At 57.5% G+C, this 24116-nt stretch overlaps 1 protein-coding gene, 1 long non-coding RNA gene and 1 pseudogene across 26 annotated transcripts in view; 1 reads left to right on the top strand and 2 right to left on the bottom strand.

The window, feature by feature from the left end:
* The first annotated feature begins 96 nt into the window (after window positions 1–96).
* On the top strand, window positions 97–9644 carry LOC123652365. Its single transcript, XR_006741662.1, has 3 exons — window positions 97–178; window positions 9012–9018; window positions 9634–9644. It is a non-coding gene; the product is annotated as an uncharacterized LOC123652365 (long non-coding RNA).
* The window catches only part of CAMK2G (calcium/calmodulin dependent protein kinase II gamma), a 65160-nt gene continuing 44233 nt past the window's right edge, over window positions 3190–24116 (bottom strand). For 5 of the 25 annotated variants that reach the window (XM_036437742.2, XM_045581708.1, XM_045581707.1 and 2 more), the window contains 9 exons: window positions 17260–17292; window positions 14843–14911; window positions 13673–13717; window positions 11784–11832; window positions 10520–10633; window positions 8495–8570; window positions 8008–8102; window positions 5973–6217; window positions 3190–5226 (listed from right to left, as the gene is read on the bottom strand). In XM_036437742.2, the coding sequence (XP_036293635.1) occupies window positions 5985–6217; window positions 8008–8102; window positions 8495–8570; window positions 10520–10633; window positions 11784–11832; window positions 13673–13717; window positions 14843–14911; window positions 17260–17292 (714 nt within the window). In that variant the 3' untranslated portion in view covers window positions 3190–5226; window positions 5973–5984. Of the gene's footprint in view, window positions 5227–5972; window positions 6218–7999; window positions 8103–8494; window positions 8571–10519; window positions 10634–11783; window positions 11833–13672; window positions 13718–14842; window positions 14912–17259; window positions 17293–24116 lie in introns of those variants that run through there. The other 20 variants (XM_036437740.2, XM_036437745.2, XM_045581709.1 and 17 more) reach the window with 10 other exon arrangements.
* Window positions 17736–23631, bottom strand: LOC118718973 (annotated as a pseudogene).

Below are 24116 nucleotides of genomic sequence, written 5' to 3'. Positions count from 1 at the left end.
GTAGGGGAGGTAGAAGGGGCAACAGGGGGCAACTGGACAGAGTCCATTGATGTCAGGTCACCATGGCCCCCTGGCCCATGGCTTCAGGATGCAAAACTAGCCAGGCTCCACCCTTGGTCCCGCTTGAGCTCCTCACATCAGAGGTCAGCAAAGTTCACGATTTCTGCCCTTCTTATCTGTAAGACAGAGAAATTGATGGATTACTTTCTCCTTGAAGCTCAATCATTAATCCATTACCCCCTTCACCCCATCTCTCTTACCTTCTGCTCACAGGATGATTTGTTAAACACACACACACAAAACAACTCCTGTAGAAGAACAACACACTCTGAATCTCATACCTTAGCTTCAGAGGTTGATTCCCTCCTTAGACTACCAGCTAAATGCTCCTGCCTGAGCTCAGCTCAGAGCTGGAGCAGTACGTTCAAGGCCAGACAGCCCAGGGCGCTGACAATCACCTGCTCTGAAAGGAGTTCCCAGCGCACGACCAAGCAGCTGGCCAGCCGGCAGGAGCTCTGCTCTTCTTGTGAGAAAGGGACAGAGAGCCCCAGGAGTCCCGTGCTCCAACGAACTATAGATAAGAGGAAACTCGTGAGTCTGTTAATCTTCTTCATCAATCAGACTCTACACCACAGGCTGACAGCATTAACAAACTTACAGTCAGGTGGACACTATTCCAGAAAAAAAGAGAAATGGTGCTAGATAACCGTTCTATTAGCTTCCAAAGCCAGAAGGGGACTCCCTTCTCCATTACTCCTCCTCAGCCTCTCTCCCCGGAGCGGGCTACATCACTGGAAAAACCGGAAGGCTGAGTCCAGTCTCCCCTATCCCTCCCAGGTCTCCTCCCTCAGTTAGCCGCGGTGGTGCTCTGTCCTCATCCATGAACAGCTCAGAAGGAAGTCCTCAGCTAGGCTGGAGACATGGGGGATCGAGTCCTGCTATAAAAACAGAAAACTGAGCTGGCCTGGATGACAGAGAGAAATAAGTCACATCCAACCAATAAGAGAGAGAAGGAGTAGGTCAGTGTGATTGGCACACAGCTTTAAGGAGACCTAGTTTTGGAGATTTTTTTTCTTAAATAGATAGACTGCTCCTAATAGCTTTATTGTTGCTCTCCCCGTCTTAGCCACTCCTAGTGAGGCCAGGGGCTGGCAATTCCTCTCTCCCACCCCCCCCAGACAGACACATCTCAGGAAAGATTAGGCAGAGACAGGGCCTTTCAGAACGGAGAGAAATGGTGTTAGAATAGTTCAGCTTGCCGAAACCGGTTTGGCTCAGTGGATAGAGCATCTGCCTGCGGACTGGAAGGTACAGGGTTCGATTCCGGTCAAGGGCATGTACCTTGATTGCGGGCACATCCCCAGTGGGGGGTGTGCAGGAGGCAGCTGATCGATGTTTCTCTCATCGATGTTTCTAGCTCTCTATCTCTCTCCCTTTCTCTCTGTAAAAAAATAAAATATATTAAAAAAAATAATAGTTCAGCTTTAGTCAGGGTAAAACTAGCTGACATGAAGAGAACGGGGGTGGGGGTGGGGGTGGGGGGGAGATCAAAAGGTGATGGGAAGGTGCAAATTCCAAAAATTAGAGGACACTCTTTGGAGGAAATACAGTAGCGAGAAGAAGCCATTACGGGCAGTGGATACTTAGGATGAGTTATGTAGAATAGTTAACACTGACTGAGAGCTTAATCTCGGGCAGACATCCTTCTAAGAGCTTTCCATATAGTTAACACTCACACCAGCCCTGAAGTCGACAAGAGATAGATACCATTATCCCCATTTTACATGCAAGTAATCGGAGGTTCAGAGAAGCTTAGCAACTTGCCCAGCATCACACATCCTCGTCGGTGGAGAACTGGGACTCAAAGTCAGGCCTGTCAAGCTCCATAGCCCGTGCTCTTGACCACTGCATGTTGGCTTCATACCTGGAAGAAACAGCAGCATGTAGGCAGAGGGTTCAGCAACATGAGGAAGCTGCTGGGCGGGTAGGGAGGGTGTGGTGGGGTGATGCCTGTAGAAGGAGGAACGGGGGCGAGGGCGGTGCTGCGGGTGCAGCAGTGGGAGGTTCTGGGGGAGACGGAAGGGTCCCCGGGCCCGGGGCCTGGAGGGCGGGGCGCGGGCGCCTGGGCGGAGGGGCACCGGGGCCCTGCTGGGGGAGTGGGGTCACAGGTGGATGGGGCGCCGAAGGGGAAGGGGCCAGGGGCGCGCCAGGAGAGGCGGGCGCAGCAGGGCAGGCGCCAGGCGGGGAGCCCCGGGGGAGGAGCCGGGTGCGGGGCGTCCAGGGGCCGAGGCCACTGCGAGGGCGGCGGGTGCAGGGGACCCGGGGCGGGGCGCGGGCCGCCGGACGACCCCGTGGGGTCCTGGAGGGAACAGGGACCGCCCGGGAGGGGAGGGGTGCGGGCGGCCGTGCGGGGGTGTCCTCAAGGGCAGCTCACCCGGCGCCCGGGCCGGCGTCCCCGCTGTCCCCGGGCCCCGCCGTGTCCCCGGGGCGCCTGGCTGCCCAGCTCTCGGGCCCTCGGGCCGCGTCGCGGCGGCTCCGCCATCTCCGAGCGAACGCTCCGCGGCAGCCGGGCGCAACCACCGCTCCCCCGAGGGGGGGCGGCGCGCCGCGCCGGAGGGGTTCGCTCGGTCCCCGCCGCCTGCGGGCTCGGCAGCAGCGCGGCTGGACGCCGGGCAGCCGGACGGTCCTCTGCGGCGACCCGCCTGGTGTCGGCCTCCTGGACGGCGTGCCCGCGCCCCACCCGCGGAGAGGCACCCCCCCTGCCGCTTGGCACAGTCAGCGGAGCGCCGGCCTCGGCTCACCGAGGGGCGGGGCGCGGGCGCGTCCACTCCGCCTGGGAGGGGGAGCCGGGCCGGCCCACTGAGGCGGGCGAGGGGGCGGCCCCTGGCGTGGGCGGGGCCGGGGCGCGTCCACTCCGCCTGCGAAGGGGGGCCGGGCCGGGCCACTGAGGCGGGGGCGGGGCCGGGGGCGGGGCGAGGCCCTAGCTCACCAGGGCCCCAATCCCCCCTCCCCCCTCCCGCCAATCCCCCAAACTCTTCTGGGCAGCCTGGTGAACTGGATGGAGGTGGGTGAGTTTATGAAGTTTTATTCCAAAATGGGCCCAATAGGGAGTGGAAACCTTGTCACCCAGGCTGCTAAGACTCTAAGCCTCTGGCCATCAACTCCCACCAGCAGCAGTAACACAGCGGAACGGTTTAAAGGTTATTTTATTAAATATCTTCAGTTCAAGGTTTCATTGTAACAAAGCTATGAAGGGTCTACCAACATTCAGAACAAACACTAGCTATTTTTTAAATTATTTCTATGTCATCATGCAAAAATTCTGCATCAAATGCCTTCCATTTCCTGTTTAAAAGGTGACTTTTTTTTTTAATAGTCTATAGTCCTATAGATGCTGACATTAGCCCCAGAGAGGAGTTAAGAATGCTAAGAAGTGGAGCTGGAGCAGCCACATGAAGCTATGGGTCTTAATGAATTCTAAGACCGTTTTGTCTTCAAGCCAGCGAAAACCAAACCCTGTGGTGGTGAAGGTGTCTGCGTGCTGGTGCTGCAGGCTGCAGGGCAGAAAAGGGCGAGGGCCCAGGGGCTGGGGCATGCATGAGGTGCTCAGAGGAGCCTGGCGAAACCCAAGCACCAGCACCTGCGAGTCTGCTCTCTTCTCAGCTGGCTCCAAGCTCAATCTGTAGCTTTGCCTCCTGAAGGTAGTCCAGGCAGCTGGGGTCTACCCACTTTCTCCCGCGGGCCCCCCTCCCCCCCAAATAGTGCAAATAATTGCGTAGACACGTTTGCACAGTTGTTTTGGGGAAACCAATGCCGTGACCAATTGCTCCTCCATTGTCTTCTCCATCGGCTTAGAGTTCCAGATCTTTCCCTCCTGGACTTGGAGCTCCTGGAGCACAGGAGGGACAGAGTGTGGGCAGGAGTCCTGGCTCTGAACACCTCTTTTGGGTACATGCAGTTGTCGTCGGTGGGGGTGATGCCCATGCAGATTGTCCAGCAGTGAAGTCTATACTTCCGTTGGTCAGTAAAGAGAACTCTTAAAAAGAGGCGGCACCTCTTCTTCTTGCCAAAGCCGTCGGGTCGATCTCAAAAAAGACAGGAAAAGAGATGGACGTGCAGCGAGGGGAGAGTAGGAAGGGAGGCAGGCAGCCCTCAGGGCAGCCCGAGTGCATAGAAACCACCATCGCCTTCAATGCCGCCGCCTCACTCCTCCCATCCCACGCGGAGGGGCGCTCGGCAGAGGGCCCAGGCCCCGAGGAGGGTCAGCACGGGGACCACCACCATGAAAAGGCAAGACAGAAACAGAACGGCCCGAGGCAGCGAAGGGAGCCCCCCCGGCAGCGAGGGCCAGGCTCTCTCCTGGCCGAGTTCTGGGAAAACAAACACGAAGCAAAGCGCAAGCCTTCCCCCTCCGCGGCGGCAGCGCCCGGGCCTCCACCGCGGGCCCGCATGCACCGCGTGCGTCCCGCAGACGTGGGTGGGTGCGTGCGTGAGGGCATGCCAGGCTAACACGAGGTTTCCCGTCGGCTCCGTGGAGCGGCCACGCCTCTGCAGCACCAGTTCTCTTTCTCCTCCTCTACACTAACGTGGGAAAGTGCAGCCACACCGGGCCCTTAGTCCCGAGGCCGCCGTCGCAGCGGCCCCCGCCCGCAGCCGGCGGGGGAGCTGAGCCTCCGCTCCCAGGCGGGTCTGATGGCCGCCGCCGCGTTCTCACCAGCCTCGTGCTGGGTGCCTACGCCGCCGGATTCGGAAGAAGTCCGTTCCCAGACCTGGGGCTGCCATCCCATCACGGCCCCCGAGGTTTTTGTCAGAGTCCTTGCCTGGTCTCCCGAGTCCACGAGGCCAGAGGCCAGCCCACCTCTTCAGGGCCCGGCGAGTGAGCCCGCTGCTCCAGCCGGGACTCCTGCCTCCTCGCCAGCCCAAGGGCTAACTGATGGTTTTAACACGCATCATGGTATGGATTCCATGTGTTTGGTTTTTTTTTAAACAATCTTTTTTTTTCTTTTTTTTTTTTTCTCCCCCTTAAATGTAAAAAACACCTCAGTACAGCAGAGACAGACACGAAGGGCGGGCGGGAGGGCTGCATGCAGGGGCGTGCATTGGCTGCTGCCGCTTTGTAATTTAATTGTTTTAAACCTCAGACGAACAGGACTGCCGCTGTCACTCAGGCCCTCCAGAGCCACTGGCTGCAAAGGTTATACCTCCAGCTGGGATCTCCTAATGCCCCTGTCACACAGGACGGACAGAGCAACAGAACAGAAGACAAGAAACACACAGGTGAGCTCCGGGAACTTCGCGCCACACCCGTGGCCTCGCCTGCCTGAGCGGGTGGAGGCCGGGGGAGACCGGGGGAGACGCCAGTATTGATACCAGTATTGAAATATATCGCCTCACGCAGGCTGAGCCCTGGCTCAGTGCTTTGCTGATTAAGTCTCTTACTGAACTCTCACAGCTTTATGGGTCAGGCACCCCTCTCTCCCTCTTCTGACAGCTAAGGAAACCGAGGCTTAGGGAAAGGAGGTACAGCCTGTCCAAGGTCACCCGACCTGGAGTCCTGGAGCTAGACCCACGTCTGTCCGATTTAAGAGCAGAACCTGGCCTCAACTGACCTGGCTCAATGGATAGAGCGTCGGCATGCGGACTGAAAGGTCCCAGGTTCGATTCCGGTCAAGGGCATGAACCTTGGTTGCGGGCACATCTCCAGAAGGGGGGTGTGCAGGAGGCAGCTGATTGATAATTCTCTCTCATCAATGTTTCTCTCTATCCCTCTCTCTTCCTCTCTATAAAAAAATCAATAAAATATATTAAAAAAAAAGAAAAAGAAAGAAAAAAAAAAAGCAGAACCTGTTACCACCACCCTGTCCAGCCCTTGCCATTCCTCTGGGGTGGCCCCCATCTCCTCCCTCCATGCCAGCTCTCCACCACCCCCGGCCCCCCAGCCCCAGCCCCTCCCCGCCCCCCACCGGGCGCACCTGTGGCTGAGCTCACTGCAGCGGTGCGGCAGGGGCCCCTGAGCAGTGGTAGTGGACATTGAGCCACTTGCCATCCCGGCGGTGCCAGACCCGGGTCTCCTCCGACTGGCTGGTGCGAGGCCGGCCCTGCCCGTCGATGTACTGGGTGAGGCGGATGTAGGCGATGCAGGCCGCGTCCTCCCCGATCACGTGGACGTGCGGGTTCAGGATGGTGGTGTGGATGGGCTTGCTGTTCTTGGACAGGACTGCAGGGGGCAGGGCGGGCGAGTCAGGGAGGAAGGTGTCTCACCCTCTCTCCACCTACCTCTCGGGGAGCCCCCGAGCCCCCCATACATTTCCAGAGGCCAGGAAACCTCATCACATTGGTCTCGTGTTATCACTGAGAGAGAGGTGGGAGCCATGGTAACAGCAGCTCCTATTTTAATCAGATATTGTGCTGGGGGCTGTAGTTCTTTGGTTGACTTCGTTTTCCTCATCAGGTAAGGAGACAGGCTCAAGGAGGGTAAGTAATTTCCCCCCAAATCACACAACACGAGCGCAGGGCCATGTTACTCTTAACTAAAGCCTCCTATCTTTCCCCTGATGTTTAGATTTCATAAGGGTTGGCTTGTTGCCAATTAGGGCTGTAGAGCAAAATCAAGAACTTAAAAAACATTCCTAGTGGATTTGTGATAAAAAAAAAAAAAAAAAAAAAAAAGAATGTCCAAAGTTCAAATTGAATCATCAAAGCACCAAGCTCAGGATAGCCCCAGGATCCTCTGGGGAAAGCCAAAAGGTTGCCATTATCAGCAAACACTGAACTGTGTTTCTTTTATTGAGATTCACATCTTAGTTCAATTCAAATGTTGGATAGGGGCTACATGAAAACTTCCCTAGAGCTTCCATAAACCCTGGGATTGCTTCCGGCTACTAGAATTCCTCAGACAGCCTAGGGCCGTGGTCGGCAAACTGCGGCTCGCAAGCCACACGCGGCTCTTTGGCCCCTTGAGTGTGGCTCTTCCACAAAATACCATGGCCTGGGCGAGTCTATTTTGAAGAAGTGGTGTTACAAGAAGTTGAAGTTTAAAAAATCTGGCTCTCAAAAGAAATTTCAATGGTTGTGCTGTTGATATTTGGCTCTGTTGACGGATGAGTTTGCTGACCACTGGCCTAGGGTTTACATTTGCCGCTGAGACATGGAGAGGGTGGTAGTAGAGAAAACAAGCAACCAAATAAAATTCAGGGCAGGATGGGGAAGACCCAGGACAAAGTGAGAAGGAAAAAAAAAAAAAAAGAGGAGGGAGGCAGGAGGGTCTGGGAGAGTGGAGACAAAGATGGGAGGCGGTGAACGGTCAGTCAGCTTCCTATCCCCGGGGACCTTTGGGGACTGTCTAGTGCACACCCCCAGCCAGGACTCCCGGCTCCCTCGATGCTCAGGAGGACCCTAGCCACCACGTGCAGTCTCACACGTCACCAGCAGCGCCTGCTCCTGGCGTGCACATTCTTATCCTGGCTTTAATCTCCTCTACTGGGACATCTGCAGACACAGAGCAGTGTTACTCGCCGAGATCGTCTCAGCTTCCTCTCAAACGGTTTCCAGTCATCTCGAGAAGAGCTGAGGCTGGCCTGGCCGGTGCGGCTCAGCTGGCCGGAGCCCGCCCCGTGCACGGAAAGGTGGCAGGTTCTGTTCCCGGTCAGGGCACACACCCAGGTTGTGGGTTCGATCCCCGGCTGAGTCATGTACCAGAGGCAACGGATGGATGTTTTCTCTCTCCCTCTCCCTTCCTCTCTCTTAAACGAAGAGAGGCTTAAAGGAATAGTGACCCTAATTGTGGCAGCCACCTCCGCCATGAGGCAGCTGCAGGGGGAAAGGGCCTTCCAAGGTGCCCTGCAAGGCCATTCTCAGGGCACACGGAGGCCAGCACACAGCCCGGGGGCGGCAGGCAGGCCAAGGAGAGGAGAGTGGGCCACGGGGAAGAGGAGAGGGTGAGCGAGGACAGAGGCCATGGGGGCGGAGGGGCAGGCAGGAGTATATCAGCAGCACGAACCCACTCACGATTCTCAAAGTAAAACTTATGGAAATCCATCCCCTCCACGAGGTTACCGAGGGCTTCGGGCTCAAAGGAAGTGAGGCCCGGGTCACAGATCTTCCTGCAGACAAGAAACAGCGGCCGGTCGGTCTTCCACGGGAGCTACTCACCATCTTTCTTCCTCATTGGGGGCGTCTGTCCTGCAGGAGGTCAGCTCTGGGCCTGGCAAGATGGCTTAGATCGGAGGGGTATGCCTGCTAAAGCCTCTTAGCCCTGCCCTCTCAGCCCACTGCCAGCACACCCGGGAGGGCTCGGCCCAGGGCATCCGCCAGGAAGGGCTCTCGACCGACCGACCGACCGACCGACCGACCGACGGACGGAGCAGCCTGATGTTTCCCTCACACACTGTGCCCGAGGCCCAGCCTTCCCTTCTCCCGGGTCCTCGCTGCTTTGGGGGAGGAGGGAAAAAGGCCTTGAGGAACTTGAGCCTCAATGAATTAGGTCTCTACTCACGTGTAGGCCTCAAAATCGCCATTGTTGATGGCCTCAATCAGCTGCTCCGTGATCTTAATGATCTCCTGTTTTCGCACTGGGGGGGGGGGGGGGAGGGAGGAGGAGAGAAAATCCAGCAATTTACCTGCGAGGGACTGGGGAGCCCCTGAGTGGCGGAGAGCCCTCCCCAGTCTTCACGGATCCCCCGTGATCTCCTTGACAGAGGCCTCCCTCTCGCCTGTCTTGAAGGCCCTTTGCAGGAGGAGGGGGCCCGCCCCTCTCCCCATCCCTCCTCTGTCTGGGGAACTAACGACCCCCTCCTCCTGAGGCCCGCCCGTTGGTTCCAGTCCTCTGGCCTTTGTCTCCCTCTCCATCAAACAACCAGGACGCAGAAAACACCCGTCTCTAACCGCTGAGGAGCTGGCACACCGTGCGCGCTCCGTGCAGAGGTGCGCACCCCGTCCCCTGCAGGCCCAGCTTCTCTAAGAAGCTTCGGATAAGGCTGTTCCCATCACCTGCTTACGTCTCTCACCTGAAGGGGCTCAGTCAGGTCTCAGTTACCAGGCCTCCCCCTCCCCTTTCCACCCAGCCCCCACTCAGGGGTCCAAAACCTCACCCCAGGCAACAGCCAGCCTGAGAGCAGAACCCAGCCAGGGGGAAGGGCTCCCGAAGCATGGATGTTAGGATGGATGCGCCACTCCCCCCCCCCCCACCCCCCTCCTCCACAGGGCTCTTCTGCGAGGACGGATCTTGGAACTATAAACACGCTCTGTAAACAGAGCCTCTCGCCAGGAGGACAGCTCCGTTTACCCCGGACAAGCCCTGGGAAGCTCTAAACCTCACAGCAGCTCTCATGCCCGGATGTGTCCCTCCGGAGAATGAAGACAAGGCACGGATGACAGGCAGGCAGAGTCGGTGCGCTCAGAGCCCCACCCCACGCCACGCCGAGGGGCGGCGGGGACATCCTGGGCTCAGGCCGGATCACTTATGGGGACAGCGCTGTCAGCAGAGGGGGCTGCGGGGGTGGGGGTGGGGCGGGGAGGGCTCAGACCGGGACTGGGCTAACTAACTCTGACCAGAACCCGGGCTGGCCAGGACACATGCCTTTCTGTCCTCACGGGAGCGAGAGGCTGCAAGACAAATGTGAGCAATTAGCACAGCACAGCCCAGTGGCACAGCCGGGCGAGGGCAGGGCAGCCAAGTGGGGCCCCACAGCCGTCAGCACCTTCAGGTTAGCAGCAGGTTAGCGGGACCAGCGAGCTCCACACACACACACACACCCTCTCCCACCCCACCAAACCCATCTGTCGGACCTGACTGGGGCCCTGTGGGTGAAGAGGGTTGTGTTTAGAAACTCTTAACAGGACAGACAGTAGGAGAAAAAGAAGCAGACAAAGGCGTGATCTACACAGACACAGCTAGAAATACCCACACCAGCTACCATGAACCCAAGCAAGGCATCGCCTCAAGATGTCCTACGACCTCATTTATTTTTAATAATAATCCTCTGAGGTAGGGGTCATTTTATTCCCATTCCCCAGGTGAGGAGACAAACTCTGGGAGGTTTAATCGGCTTCACACGCTGCTTGCTGCAAGTACTGCAGCTGGGACTCAAACCCCGGTCTGTCTCGCCCGAGCCCCAGGCTCTCCTCGAGAGGAAATGCTGAGCCGAGGGGACCCCATATCCCAGTGTGGGTTCTCGGCCATCGCAGCTCCCCAACCACCTGGCTCCCTCCACCTCCGGCTTCTGACTCGGCCTTTCTTCCTGGCTCAGGGCTGAGGTGAGACCCGGTGCGTCTCCTGCTGGCTTCCGACTCCTCCCCCCCATGCGCTGCTCTCCCCCCACGCCATGCCCGCTGGGCCTGGCCTCAGGCGCCCCTGCCTGGCTCACAGGGCCTCCAATCAGCTCCCCCACCCAGCAGGGCCCGCGCTCCCCAAGCTCACTAACGGGGCGGGGCGGGCGCTGGGCGGCCAGCTCCGGGGACCCCCAGGGGCTTCAGGAGGAGCCCAGGGGCGGAAGCCAGGTGGTGCCTCCCTCACACTTACTGGCGGAGGAGCAGAGAGAAGGCTGGGGCTGCATGCCTGCAGAGGGGGCTGTTCTGTCCCGGGAGCTCCGTCCTTCAGGCACCGAGCTGCCATTCCCAGTGCGGAGCGGGGCAGCTAGCCAGCCAGGGCAGGGCAGGGCAAGGCAGAGCAGCCAAAACAAACAGAACAAGGCAGGTGAGCGAGCAAGCCGAACAGGACCCGCGCCCGTGGCCCCGCAGAGCCAGGGCGCGACGATGCCTCGGGCTGCTGCGGGCACCGGGCCTCCCAGCCAGGAGCCCCGCGGGGGAGGGGGCGCCGGGCCGGCGGCTTCCAGGGGAGCCTTCGCACAGCCCGTCCGAGAGCCCCCCGCTCCCCGGGGAAGTGCTCTGGGGGGGGCTGGGCTACAAGGTCAAGAGCCCAGCAGTGAAGGCGCCACGTGCTCTGCCAGCATCACCAGAACTGAACCGATCTGACCTTCACCCCAGCAGCCCTGAGCGCGTTCTTTCCCGTCTTACACGTTTATGCTTCTGTGTTTTGCCCCCCCCCCCCCAAGGTTTGGTGCCCCCTGGGCAATGCTCTCTCCGCTCTGCCCTGCCACGTTCCTCCAAGTCTGGCCTCAGGTCACCCACCGAGGCAAAGGGAACCATTCCAGGCCAGCCCGAAGAGCAGGACAGAGACTCCCGGGGGTGTGACCTGCCAGGCCCTCCCGCATCCCCAGGACGTCGCCAAACGGGGTTCCGACCCCGCTGTTGGTGCCGAGGCTTTGCGACGAGAGAGACCCGCTCCTCCCGATGTGCCGGGGCCCGTCCCCGTTTTAAAACAGAACGTCCCACGTCTTGGGGGAATCACACCTCAGTCCCAGGCGGGGGGGGGTGGGTGGGTACGGAGACAACTGGTCACCCTGCTGCCGGACCCACCGTATGTGTGGGCTACTTCTGTGGGGACTCCGGGGGGTCCCTGCTCTGGGACGACCCAGCATTCTCAGCCACGGGCACAGGGCTCTGAGCCCGGGCCCTGGGCAGGCTCCGAAATAACTCCAGCTCAGCTGTATCAGTCGGGGGGGTCAGAGAAGAGACACCTCTTGCCCAGCCCGGCCACAAGAGACAGAAGCCTGCCGTGGCGGCCCACGGAACGTAGCTCGAGGCCACGCCCGCCTCTGGAGCATTCGGAGCCACCGGTCTCCGCTCCGCTCCGGGGCAGACCAGGCGGGTGCCCCACCGGAGCCGAGGCAGCTGGGACACGGCTGGCGTCCCTCCCGCCAAGGGACCTACCGGCCAGCACCTACCTTTGAGGTCCTCGTCCTCCGTGGTGGTGTTGCAGCTCTCTGTGGAGCCCTGCAGGCCAGAAAGAGCACGCTGTTCAATACGCAGCCCCTGGGAAGGCCCGGGCAGGCCAGCAGAACAAGAGCGGAGCCTGCGCTCCTGCAGGGAGGGGGCCTGGGCAGTTCCGTTCCTACCCGGCCTTCCTGACGCTCACAAACCCCGGGAGCCCGGACTCCCTCCCCAGTCTCCTCCTCCGAGTCAGTGGCACCGCCTCTGCTGCTATCGGGGCGGAAACCTAGTCACCGCCTAGGTCTGGTTTTAGATCGGTTCGTCTTGTCTTTTCTTTCTCTCATAGCTCAGGTATGCGATCTAAAATCAAGCCTGTCAGTTCTGCCCCTGAAATAAATCCCATCTCACCTCTTCTCTTCAAAGGTGCAGCGACCACCTGAGGCTAAGCTACCCACACCTGGCACCTGCACCACCAGACACTTCCTGGTCTCCCTGCTCTCCCTCGTGCCTCCGATGACCATGGCCAGAGCAGCTTTTCGGAGTCGATCAGACTGTATTACTCCCCTGCTGAGAATCACTAGCCTAAGGTGACCAGACGTCCCAATTTTTCAACAGTCCCAATCGGGACTTTTTTAAAACACTGCGGGACGCGGGACAAACTGTTAAAAAATCGGGACTGTCCCGCCAAAAGCGGGACACCTGGTCACCTTACACTAACTTCTTGCAGCTGCTGGAATCAAATGCAAACCCGAGTCCTAACCAGCAGTCCGCTTCTCTAACTTCATCGCCCTCCCTGCCACCCTGCTCCCCAACCCCCTCTTCCCGCTCGTCTCTCTGCTCGATTTCTCCTATTTCTTCCTTCCATATACATACCAGGCCCCTGCCCGTGCGGGTCCCTCCGTCTAGGGTGCTCTGCCCAAGTCTGCCTGGCTGTCCTGTTCCCATCATGTCGTTCAAACATCACCTCCTGACCACGTAACTAAAGGGCCTGTTCCCTCTTCGTGCCGTTTCCTCTAAGCACTCATCACAACTAGACTTTATCTTCGTTACTTGGTTTTTGGTTTATTATCTGCCTTCCCCACACCCGTGGAGAGGGATTTCTGTCTTGTCACGTCTATCAAACAGAACCATGGATGGTGTGGCTCAATGACTATTTGCGACTGGGAGTGAACAGGAGACAAGGTTATTGAGGACATAAAGCTGAGGCCAAGGAGACCTAGGGTCTGGTGGTATTCTTTTTAAATATACATATATTTTATTGATTTTTTTACAGAGAGGAAGAGAGACGGATAGTTCAAAACATAGATGAGAGAAACATCGACCAGCTGCCTCTTGCACACTGTCCACTGGGGATGTGCCCGCAACCAGGGTACATGCCCTTGACTGGAATCAAACCTGGGACCCTTCAGTCCGCAGGCCAACACTCTATCCACTGAGCCAAACTGGTTTCGGCTCTGATTGCATTCTTGCTCTGTTTTTCTAGCTAACATGTATTCTCATTTAAACGTCACACGTCATGGGAGAAAATCCTTTGACTATCACCCCCCAGTTCACAGAGAGAGTAACAGAGAGGCAGAGCAGCGGAGTGTCTTGTCCGGTGGCCCAGGGCCAGGATTCAAACCCAGGCCTGTCCTGTTTAGCTGAGAGCCTGAGCCCAGCTTCACTAAGAATGGAGTCACTGCCCGGTCAGCGTGGCTCAGTGGCTGAGCATTGACCTACGAGCCAGAAGGTCATGGTTCCATTCCTGGTCAGGGGATATGCCCTGGGTGCAGGCTCCATCCCCAGTAAGGGGTGTGCAGGAGCTGACCAATTATTCTCATCATTGATGTTTCTCTCTCTCTCCCTCTCCCTTCCTCTCTGACATCAATAAAAATATATTATTAAAGACTCAGGACCCACTCACCTTGATCCCGTCTGTAGCGTTATGCACCACGGTGGTCTGTGGCTCCTGTGAGGGAAGATTAAAATTACCCTCCTGGCCTCGGAGACAGACTTACTGCTCTTCCCCGAGGGACCCCACCCCTGCTCAGGTACCCTCAGAGACCTCTATCATGACCACTGGGGCCTGCCCACTAGCCATTCTCACAAGACAAAACGTCCTGACCCAACTGGGTCCTAGGTAGCTGGGAGCCCCAGGTTTGGGGGACAGCACCGGCTGGTAAAGAGAGAAGCCCGGCCAGGGGAGCTGAGAGGAACAGGGTCTGACCCTGATTCCTGCTCGTTCTGAGCTTTCTTTCCCCGCAGGACAGGTACACCGGGGGAGCTGTGGGGCTAAGGCATGGGCTGGACCCCACTGACAGCGTTCATCAAAGGGAGAGTGGGCTACGGTGTCCCAGACAGACCCAGGGCGCCCCCGCAGCAGCAAGCTGAGCCCAGAGCTGCCTGCTTCCCCCACCTCTGCCTGCCCCGGCTTCCTGCCCCCACACCAGCATGGCAGGCAGCATGAGGGTCCACAGAAAGCAGAAGGAGCAGCAGGTGCGATCACCCCTCCCGCTCTCCTAGTTACCCCCCTGCTACACCGCTAGCCTGCGCTCACAGAGGGAGTTCGGGGAGCACTCAGCGCCCCTCGGAAGAGCCTAGAGAACTCCGAGAGCACCAGCAGCACGGGCTCTCCAGAAACCCAGAGATCAGCACCATGGGGGCGGTGGAGAGAGGAACCCCAGCCCTCCTTCCTGCTCGTGAATTGCAAAGGAAAGGCTGAGGCAGGTTTTATGAGGAGGTCTCCGAGAACGCTCCTACCCTCTCCCTTTGTCAGCAACGGACTTTCCCGGCCCCCAACGCAGACCCCGTGGGGGCCCCGCCGGGGGCTGGGGGTTTAGCTCAGAGCCCTGACCACTCTTCCCCCGACAGTGAAAGGAGCAGGGCAGTTCGGCCGTGCAGGGAGGAGCATGGTCAGCCGGGGCAATGAGGGGGCCGGGGTCTAAGGGGAAGTATGCAAAGCAGCCTGATCTACAGGAATCCAGAAAGGAAGAGAGCCAGAGAGGCCTGGGAGGGAGGGCAAGAAGAGGGCGTGGGGAGGAGCAGGAGGCAGCCAGGGGCAGGGGCGGGCAGAGAAGCCGTAGTCAGGAGGTACCATGGCCGTCTGCAAGGGCGCAGGCTCTTGGGCTGGGCTTACGAGACTGTTTTTGTTGTTGCTCTGTGGCTGAGACAAGAAAACAGATGGTTTAGTTCCTCCGGAGTCACCAGAGAGCTCAGGTTCGACTCCCAGACCTCCCCTGCCCCCTGGCCTGGCCTGGAGGAGGAGCTAGGGCAGAGGTGGCCTCCACAGCGCCACGCGGACGGGAGCGAGGCTGGAGAGGTGATCCAAAAGAGGGGAGCAGTTGGAGGGGGTCCAGAGACTGAGCTCTGGAAGCATCCTCAAGGTGGGACCAGCCTTTCAAAGACTGGCTCAGAGCATCTCTCCAGAACGCTCTGCTGACGCCAGATGCAATGTCCTTGGCACAACCGCACCTCACCCCAAGAAATGCAGGAGCCTCTTCGCACGTCACAGGGGGACAGGGAAGGTGGCTTATAAGAAAGCAGAACAAAGTTCAGACACGCTGGGTGTCCTCTCTGTGGGCATTCTCCTGCTGCCCCTTCAACCTGCCACCTGCACTCCCCTCCCTCACAGCACCAGCTCAAAGCCTGACCGGAAGGAGGGACAGGAGAGAAAGAAAACATGGTCCCGGAGGTGGTGTCCAGAGAGGAAGGTGTGGGGTTTGGCTTTGCTTAGACCGGTGGCCGGCAAACCGCGGCTCGCCAGCCACAGGAAGCCCGCGAGCTGCGGTCTGCCGCTCTGTTGACGAATGAGTTTGCCGACCACTGGCTTAGACTATGCACCCACTGGCCCAGGGAGCCGACAGGAGCGTGCTGCTGGCCTTCCCGCCGACAGCCGGTAAGGACAGGTGAGCCCGGTGGGGGCTGTGGCTGTGGCTGCAGTCCCAGAGCCCAGCCCCCGGGAGAGAGGAGGCCGACGTGGCAGGGACCAGCGGGCTATCTCCTTATCTCTCCAAACGTCACACAAGGGGGGTTGGCGGGAGGATGGCAGGGAAGGAAGGAGGCTCATTTCCGGGGCAGGGCGTCCTAGCAATGCTCTCCCAGGGGACTGACGACCCCCTAACCAGCGGACTCCGTCTCATGAGGGTCCCGCGGAGCTGGTGGCCCCTGAGAAGGGGCCTGACGCCTGCCAGATCTTCCAAAGGCACAGAGACGAATGCCGCCTCCGCCTCCGCGCAGGCCCAAACGAGGATACACGCACAGAGCTGCCCAGACGGCTCTCCTCGCCCGGGGGCCTCTCTCCAGCCCCGCGGACCAGCCCGGAGCCGTCCACCCTGGGCTTGCTGAGGCGCCCAAAGCCGGGCCCGGGCCCGGAACCGCCAACCAGGAGCCCAGTGCTACACACTCCTCTGCGCGCTGCCGGCCGAGAAGAGCGTGCCAGGCGCCAGGACGTGGGTCTAAGCCCACATGAGCTATGCCCTCGCCCATTCCCGCCGGGAGGGAGGGAGGGAGGGAGCAGAGCCTCCCGGCCAGCGATGACACTGACCGTCCGTCGGGGGCTGTCTGCACCAGCCTGTCCTGCCTGCCGAGCCCGGCTGACCCAGATCCCGCCCCGGGGAAGGCTCCGGGTGCTCACGAAGCCCGTCCTCTCTGAGGAGGGCTGGGACGTCACCCGGGCGGCCCCACCCCCGGCTTTCCAGACCCCGGGTTTCACAGGGACTCGGGCTGCCGTGTGGCTCTCGGTGCCCCGTGTCCCCGGGGAAAGAAGATGGGCTCCCGCTCTGGCTCCCCGGCCGGGAGCTCAGTTGGAGCCTCGTCCATACACTAGAAGGTGGCGGGTTTGGTGACCGGTCAGGGCACATAACCAGGTTGCAGGTTCAATCCCCAGTAGGCATGTGATAGGCAACCCATCGATGTTTTTTTTTTTTTTCTCTCTCTCTCTCCCCTGCTTCCTCTCGCTCCGAAATCAATGAAAACCATTTCCTCGGGTGAGGATAACAATACACGTGTTTCCTGTTGTCTTGCAGCTGTCCCCCGGGGGCTGGCTGGGAAGGACAAAATGCCGGGCACTGCTCACGGGCACTGCACCGGGGGACAGGCCGGGAGGGTGAGGCTCAGAGACCCGAGCCTCCAGCCAGCTCCTCTGCCCAGCAGACGCCCACCGGCTGCCCGTCGGCAGGAAGCCGCTGTCCGTGCCCGGGGAGCAGGGCCTCTCCCCCTGAGCCGCGGTGAGCGAGGGTCTCTCCCTGTGCTTGCCACCGGCCCCGGGTCCCTGCCAGCTTCCCCCGCTGCCCTGGGCTGCGGCAGGCACGTTCCAATGCCCACTTGTGAGGCTACGGGGGGACATCGGGCCATGGCCCCCGCCCGGCAGGACAGGCCACACCTGCCCACACAGCACAGGCATGCAGTGAGGATGAGTGACGCGCACGCACATGGCGGAATGGGTTTGCGTGGCTGGCACAGGCGGGCACAGGCAGCATGGAGTGGGCAGATGGGTGGGCAGGCAAGGCTCACCATTAGGTGCACGCTGGAACTGGACTTCCTTTTCTGGACACACCACAGCGAGAGGGAAAGAACAGGAGAGAGGAGGTGAGAAGAGAAGCACAGAGACGCGCGGCAAGTTAGTGCACCAGCATGGGCTCTGCCTCGGGAGGAGAGAGCGGAGGGAGGAGCCCGGGCGTCCGCACACGCGGGCTCCAGACCCTGGGAGAGAAGAAGGCCTCGGCTGCCGGCTCACAAACACAGGTTTAGCAGGTTCAGAGGCGCCTCGGCCCAGCTCGGAGGAAGCTGACGGAGGAGAGTAAGTCACAGTTCTGGGAGGGGGAGGAACATTTTCATGCAGATTTACAGCTTTGGGCCCATTTCCTCTCCTTACTAGGTCTGCCTGACATTCGGGTAAAGAGCAGCTGCCAGGTCGGTGGTAAGAGTCCTCTAGACCACCCTCAGAGGAATAACATTTGACCTCTGAACCTCGATGTGCTCCCCACCCCGCTGTCTACCTAAACTGCTTTGGGATGATGAAGATGTTGAGCTTTTAAACATTATCTGATAGACAAAAATCTGGCACCCCTTTCTTTGTTGGTGTGGCCACCCTCGCTTGTAAGATTTCGATGTGTTATTTATCATTTTGCGATTCGTTGGGACATGGAAAAAAACAGGAGCGTTGGCGATGAGAAGTGCAGCAACCACACGGCAGAGATGCAAACCGTGGGGAATGCTGGGAGCAGTGATCGATCAGCCTCAACCAGATGCTCACGGACTTCATGTTCAGATGTGGGACAAGAGCATAAAAATAAAAGAGCACATGGAACACGGCAGACACATCTCCGAAGGCTGTGTCTGAGAGGTGAGGGTAATTATGCATCTTCTAAGCAGCTTGCTGGGAGACGGAAGTCCCCTTGGGCCCCATCTGTCTGCTGCTTGACTATTGCACATTCACTGGGCGACATCCACACGCACCGACCGAGGGCTGTTCTGGGCACAGCGAGCATGCTCCTGCCCCCAAAAGGCTGACCCTCTATCTGCTGCTGCTGCTGCTGTTGTTGTCACATGATCTTGAACGGAAATGCTTCTCTTTGTGGTTCTTCACTAGCCGGCATCCCACTGCACCGCTGCTGACGTCATCTATGATGTCACAAGGGTGGTGGCCACCGTCTGGGCAGTCCCAGGATCTCCTCCATGGTTCCAGAGAGTTCTCTAGCTAACGAATCCGTGCTGCGTCTGTCCGGCGATGTTGACGATCTCATCAAAAGGGGTATCCCCATTGCGTTTCATGTTTTTTTGCTTCTTTCTGTCTGTTGGTGGTCCTTGGAGGGCTTTGATGATCAGGGCAGAGAGGGAGAAAGAACTAAACTCCATCTGGCCCTGCCTGTTCTGCTTGGTCAGTTTTACCGCAATCCTCAGACCCTTCCAATCACAGGCTGCTTTGGCGCTGTCAACGCCAACGTGTTTTGGAGACAAACCCAGGGGGCCAGCCGTGTGGCACTGACTTTCCCACGGGTGCTCCTCGGGTATACAACTTGGACCTTGCTGGGTTCGCGCTCCAGGGGCACGGAGGAGGTGGCTGGTGTAGGAGGAACCCGGATTTGGGATGACCTAAGCCTCCTCCGAGCCCAAAACCAAAAGAACGGAAGATTCTTGGACTTTGCCAGATATCCTGACACTCTATGTTAGAAGACATTTTTGGGAATGTTATATTTATATTTAAAAAAAAAAGGGGGGGGGGGACTACAAATACTTAAAAAGAACGGCCCACAATTAGGAATTAGATCTAAAGAAAAAGAAAGCCTAAATATAATTAGGACTTCCATGCACCAGTCTTTCATATATGCCAAATAAAATACGGATCTTACTTTCAAAATCAAAAGGAGGGCGTTGCCTGATTACATTCACTCTTATCCCCCTTCATCTAACGAGACTGTTCGCTGTCCGTATCTTCTTTATCTTTGTCATCTCCGTGGTGCCTCCCCGAAAGCCTTCAAGTTATGGGGCAACCAACCAACGTTTACTGCGGGGAAGTGGGTTCGCCAGCTGGCTTTCCCCCGGCAAAAGCAGGGCACAGGCTCCCGACCTGCCCAGAATCCGGTCAGCGAGACTCCGCAGGGGCACAACCAGGCCCCGGCTGGGTTGGGGCGGCGTCCAGGAGCCGGTCACCACGGGCTGTTCCCCTGGGCCCTGCGCCTGCAGCTGTCCGCTCCGCTTCCTGGGCAAGGCGCTCCCAACGTGCTCCTCGCTGACTGTCCTTTTCCCAAACCGCCTTTCGTGAAAACCCGGGACAGCCTTCTCCTACCCGAGCGTTAGTTTCTGCTAGGTGAGTAGTCAGTCTTCTTTCCGCTCCTCTCTCCAGCCATGCAAAGCCAGCACACGGCAGCACTGCTGAAATCCCAGGTCATCTCTAAAGAATTCCACCTCACTTAGATCGAGACATTAAATATTTATTCGAAATTTCAAACCAGCAAAAGGGTTCAAGCCTCCTTTCCATCCTTAAACGAATACTGACACAGCGCTTAAGGAAATATCTAGATCCTCTTTCTCTCTCTCTTCTTAAACGCTGATGGCCATTCAGGCCTGGGACTGGCAGAACACAGGAGTGGTCCTCAGCCAGGCACCGCCAGCGATCTGAGAGTTGGCGGCCCCTCCGAGCGGCTCTCACTCTTCCACAGACCTTGGGGCACTGGTGTCCGCCTTCCAAGAAACCTAATTGGAACCCAAAGGCCCCAAATTCAACCCCACAAAGTAGGCTCTCTGCTCAAACTGTTGCTACTCGAGTATCTTGTGGTGGAAGCTTCTGGATAATGAGAAGGAGACCCCTCGGCGGACCTCAGGCAGCAGGCACTGGGGCAGGAGGAGCCGGGCAGGAGGAGAGGGGATAAAAGAAAGACCCACGACGCGGACAGTTGAGGATTCTGAGCCCAGTCACAGCCTCCCTCCCGGCCCAGCGTATCGCCACCACTTTCAGAAAACCAAACCCTACGTCTTAGGTCCATCCAACGCGTCACTGTCATATCCTTGTTCCCGATCATACAAGCAATGTGGAAAACAGGAAAGAATGGGGGGTGGGGTGGGGGGGAAGCTGAATTCTATCACTCTTGCCAGTCTTTTCTTACACAATTTAAAAATGTCATTATATTGCCGAGACCGGTTTGGCTCAGTGGATAGAGCATCGGCCTGCGGACTGAAAGGTCCCGGGTTCGATTCCGGTCGAGGGCATGTACCTTGGTTGCGGTCACATCCCCACTTGAGGGTGTGCAAGAGGCAGCTGATCGATGATTCTCTCTCATTGATGTTTCTAACTCTCTATCCCTCTCTCTTCCTCTCTGTGAAAAATCAATAAAATATATTTAAAATAAAAATGTCATTATAAGCTATATACAAGTTTATGCTTTACTGAGAAAAGAAATAATTTCATTTTCATTCTGGTTATCCAAGTAATGCATCATCTAGCTGAAATATACAGGACGTACAGAAAAATGTGTAAAATAAAAGCTTCCTAAATTCCCATCCCCAGGGAGGTTATTATTAACACATCAATGGGTTTTCTTCCAGTTCATTTCTACCCGCGTGCCAGCCATATACTGAATATGATCTATCGACATGTTGTTGTTTTTTAAAACAAATGTAGACAGTAGAGGGTGTACTGCTTTACACCCCACTTAATATGAAATGTCTCTGTCATTATATCACATCTCCGTCATCACTGGCATGGCAATTAGTAGCTTTAGAATGGCCTATTAAGGACTTCCCATAATGACGTGGTCATCATCGACTGGCTTTTGAGATCATCTCCGGTCTTTTCACGGCTATAAGTCACGTCACACTGAACATCTTTCTGCTTTCGGTTTCCTCCACATTTTGCATAACTACTTCTTCCGGACAAATTCCCAGAAGCAGACTTAACGGGGAGACAAGGCAGGCACGCTTGATCGGTTCTGACACTCAGGCCGCTTTACAAGAGGTCGTCCCGATTTCCCACTCCCTCCCTCGGAGAGTCAGAAGCCGCACTCTGTTCCGATGTGTACTTCTGTCTGGCTAACCCTAATCCCCCCACGAGAGCCGCTCCCCCTCCTGTCCAGACAGACCGTCAGTCCCTCTTCTCTGCCCCCCATCGGCTGGGTTTGGGGAGGATTCTCATTTAGCAGAGAAATCTCTTCCGTATAACTTCCCATCACACCTGCAGGGCTGGTTTCCCCCGGCCGGCCTGTGCCTGCCCTTTGAACGTGGGTCGGCCATTCTCTCCTCAAACACTTGCACCTCAGCCTCTGGGGTCCCCCCACGATGTTCAAAGTCCTTCCTCCAGAATCAAACTCATTTAGAGAGCACATGAGGCCAGGCACTGGCTGGATCCCCCACACACGTTTTCATTCAGAGCAGTTTAGGGGATTCTGTTCCCCGAGTTCTCATCCTCACGTCCTGGAAGGATGTCGCATACCCGTTTTCCCCCACCTCCTTGTTCTTTCTGCATTTCCTTTGTTGAGCCCTCCTTTTTTCTTCCAGCCCCTTAATAATAGACGGCCCCCCGAGTTTTGCCTCTTAATCCTTCATGGATTCACATGGGGGAAGGGGACGTATGATTAAAGTTCAGACTTTGCCAAGACCGGTTTGGCTCAATGGATAGAGCGTCGGCTTGGGGACTGAAGGGTCCCGGGTTCAATTCCGGTCAAGAGCATGTACCTTGGTTGCGGGCATATCCCCAGTAGGGGGTGTGCAAGAGGCAGCTGATCGATGACTCTCTCTCATCGATGTTTCTAACTCTCTATCTTTCTCCCTTCCTCTCTGTACAAAATCAATAAAAATATATTAAAAAAATAAATAAAATTCAGACTTTATCTCCCACCCAGGGCTTTCTGGATCTGGATTCCAGGTTACCCTGGAATCTGTACTTTTAATTAGCTCCTTAGGCGAATCTTACATGGCCACACCAGACGGTCATCCATGGGGGCCAAGCATCTAGAAGATCTGCTAGAAACATGTCCCTCAATGGCTCTGATCCACCCTCTCACCGCCATCTCGGCGGTCACTGCTTTACTGCAGCTCCTGTTTGGCGCCCTCGGTCTTCGCTTCCGCCGGCAGACACCAGGGATCCAGGTTCCCAGAACCACCGGGCTGCCCAAACTCGAGTATCTCAGCGCATGCTGTTCCCTCTGCCTGGAACATTCTTCTTCCTTCTCCTCTCCTCAACCTGGCAGAACCCAACGAATCCTTCCAACTCAGCTCATGGGCTGTCTCTTCCAGAAAGGTTCCCTGTTCTGGCCCCGATGCTGGTCTCTCTCGCTCCTGCAGCCTCCCCGCTCCCGCAGCCCCGTGCACACCCCTCACGGCCCTCGGCAGACCGTGCCGGGTCAGGTGGCTTCCCCGTCTCCCCCACCGTGAGCACTGAAAGGGGGCTATGCCGCTGCTTCCTGAGGGCGGACTGGCGATGCACTCACGTGAGCCCCATTGGCACGTCCAGTGCAGCCCTCCCCTTGGGGGTACCCCAGGTCGTTCCCCACCCAGATCCCCGTCGCCTCTCAACCTCCAGGTGGTCAAAACCAATCTTGTCCCTCCCGCTGGGCCCTCCTTCCCACTGCTCCATGTCGAGCAGAGGCACCACCAATCCCTTCGACATTCCACAACTTCTATGTTATCTTCGACCGACCCTTTCTTAACGCTCTCCCCCCTGACACATCTCTGAGCTGAACTCCGATCTCCTCAGACCCCAGCATCCCTGGGCACAGCCAGACCCACTGCCCACGGAAACGCCTGTCCCGGCGGTTGGTGCGAATGCTCTTCTGGTGGGTGTTTTGAATATTACCCCTTTCTATTTCTAATCCCTTTTCTTCACCCTGCACCCAGACTGTCACAAATTCTAAACCGATAGCTCTGTGTCTGGGTGGTCAAAACAAAGTGGGACCAGACGTCCCACTTTTTAACAATTGGTCCCGCGTCTCGCGGGACCCTTTTAAGACGCCGCGGGACGCGGGACCAATTGTTAAAAATCGGGACTGTCCCGCCAAAAGCGGGACGTCTGGTCACCTTACCTTAGCCACATCTCTTAAAACAAAACAAAACAAAACAAAACAAAACAAAACAAAACACAACCCGCTTATGTAGCTTCCTTCTCGGTGGCCTTCAGCGTTTCCTGTGGTCTGACAGACAGCCCTGCCATTCCTCTGCCCAACGAGACCCACCCAGCTGTGTCTCTGACACCCCTCTCTCTACCACGCACCCCGTGCCAAGTGGCAGGACACAGAGATATTTCTTGTTGTTCTTACGTTATAGGATACACTCTCACTTTAAAGAACACACTCACACACAAAAGGTGTGTCCCCTCCCCCGTCCTCACCTCTAACCCCACTCCCTAGGGGCCATGACTGACTTGGTTCCCAGAAGCTTCTTCCACAGAACCATCTCGCGTAGGGTCCGGCACCACGGACCGTCTCACGCTAAGCGCGGGTCCCAGGCGTGCCCATCTTCCTCTGGGACGACCTCTCAGCTTCCGCAGCTGGAGCACAGCTTCCCCTCTTCCTAACGCACCGCCTCCCACACCCCTGGGTGCTCGTAGGACTGAGGGCAGCTCTGGGCCACACGGCTACTGATGACACCCTCCGTGAAGGTTGGCTGATTCTACCCTGTTTCCCCGAAACTAAGACAGTGTCTTCTATTAAATTTTTTTCTCCCAAAGTTGCGCTAGGTCTATTTTCAGGGGATGTCTTATCTTTCCATGCGCTAGGTCTTATTTTCGGAGGATGTCTTATTTTCGGGGAAACACGGTAGCAGCTATTCCCCCCCAACCCCCCCAAACAGAAATATGTAAAACCGCTCTCCAGCGACACCTGCCGCCTTTCCCACCGTGGTTCCACCATCCGGCTCACGTCCGTCCGTCCCCACGGCTG

This window comes from Pipistrellus kuhlii, unplaced genomic scaffold (genome assembly GCF_014108245.1).
Source record: "Pipistrellus kuhlii isolate mPipKuh1 unplaced genomic scaffold, mPipKuh1.p scaffold_m20_p_15, whole genome shotgun sequence".
Taxonomy (NCBI): Eukaryota; Metazoa; Chordata; class Mammalia; order Chiroptera; family Vespertilionidae; genus Pipistrellus; species Pipistrellus kuhlii.
This window is presented reverse-complemented; position numbering and strand designations above follow the sequence as displayed.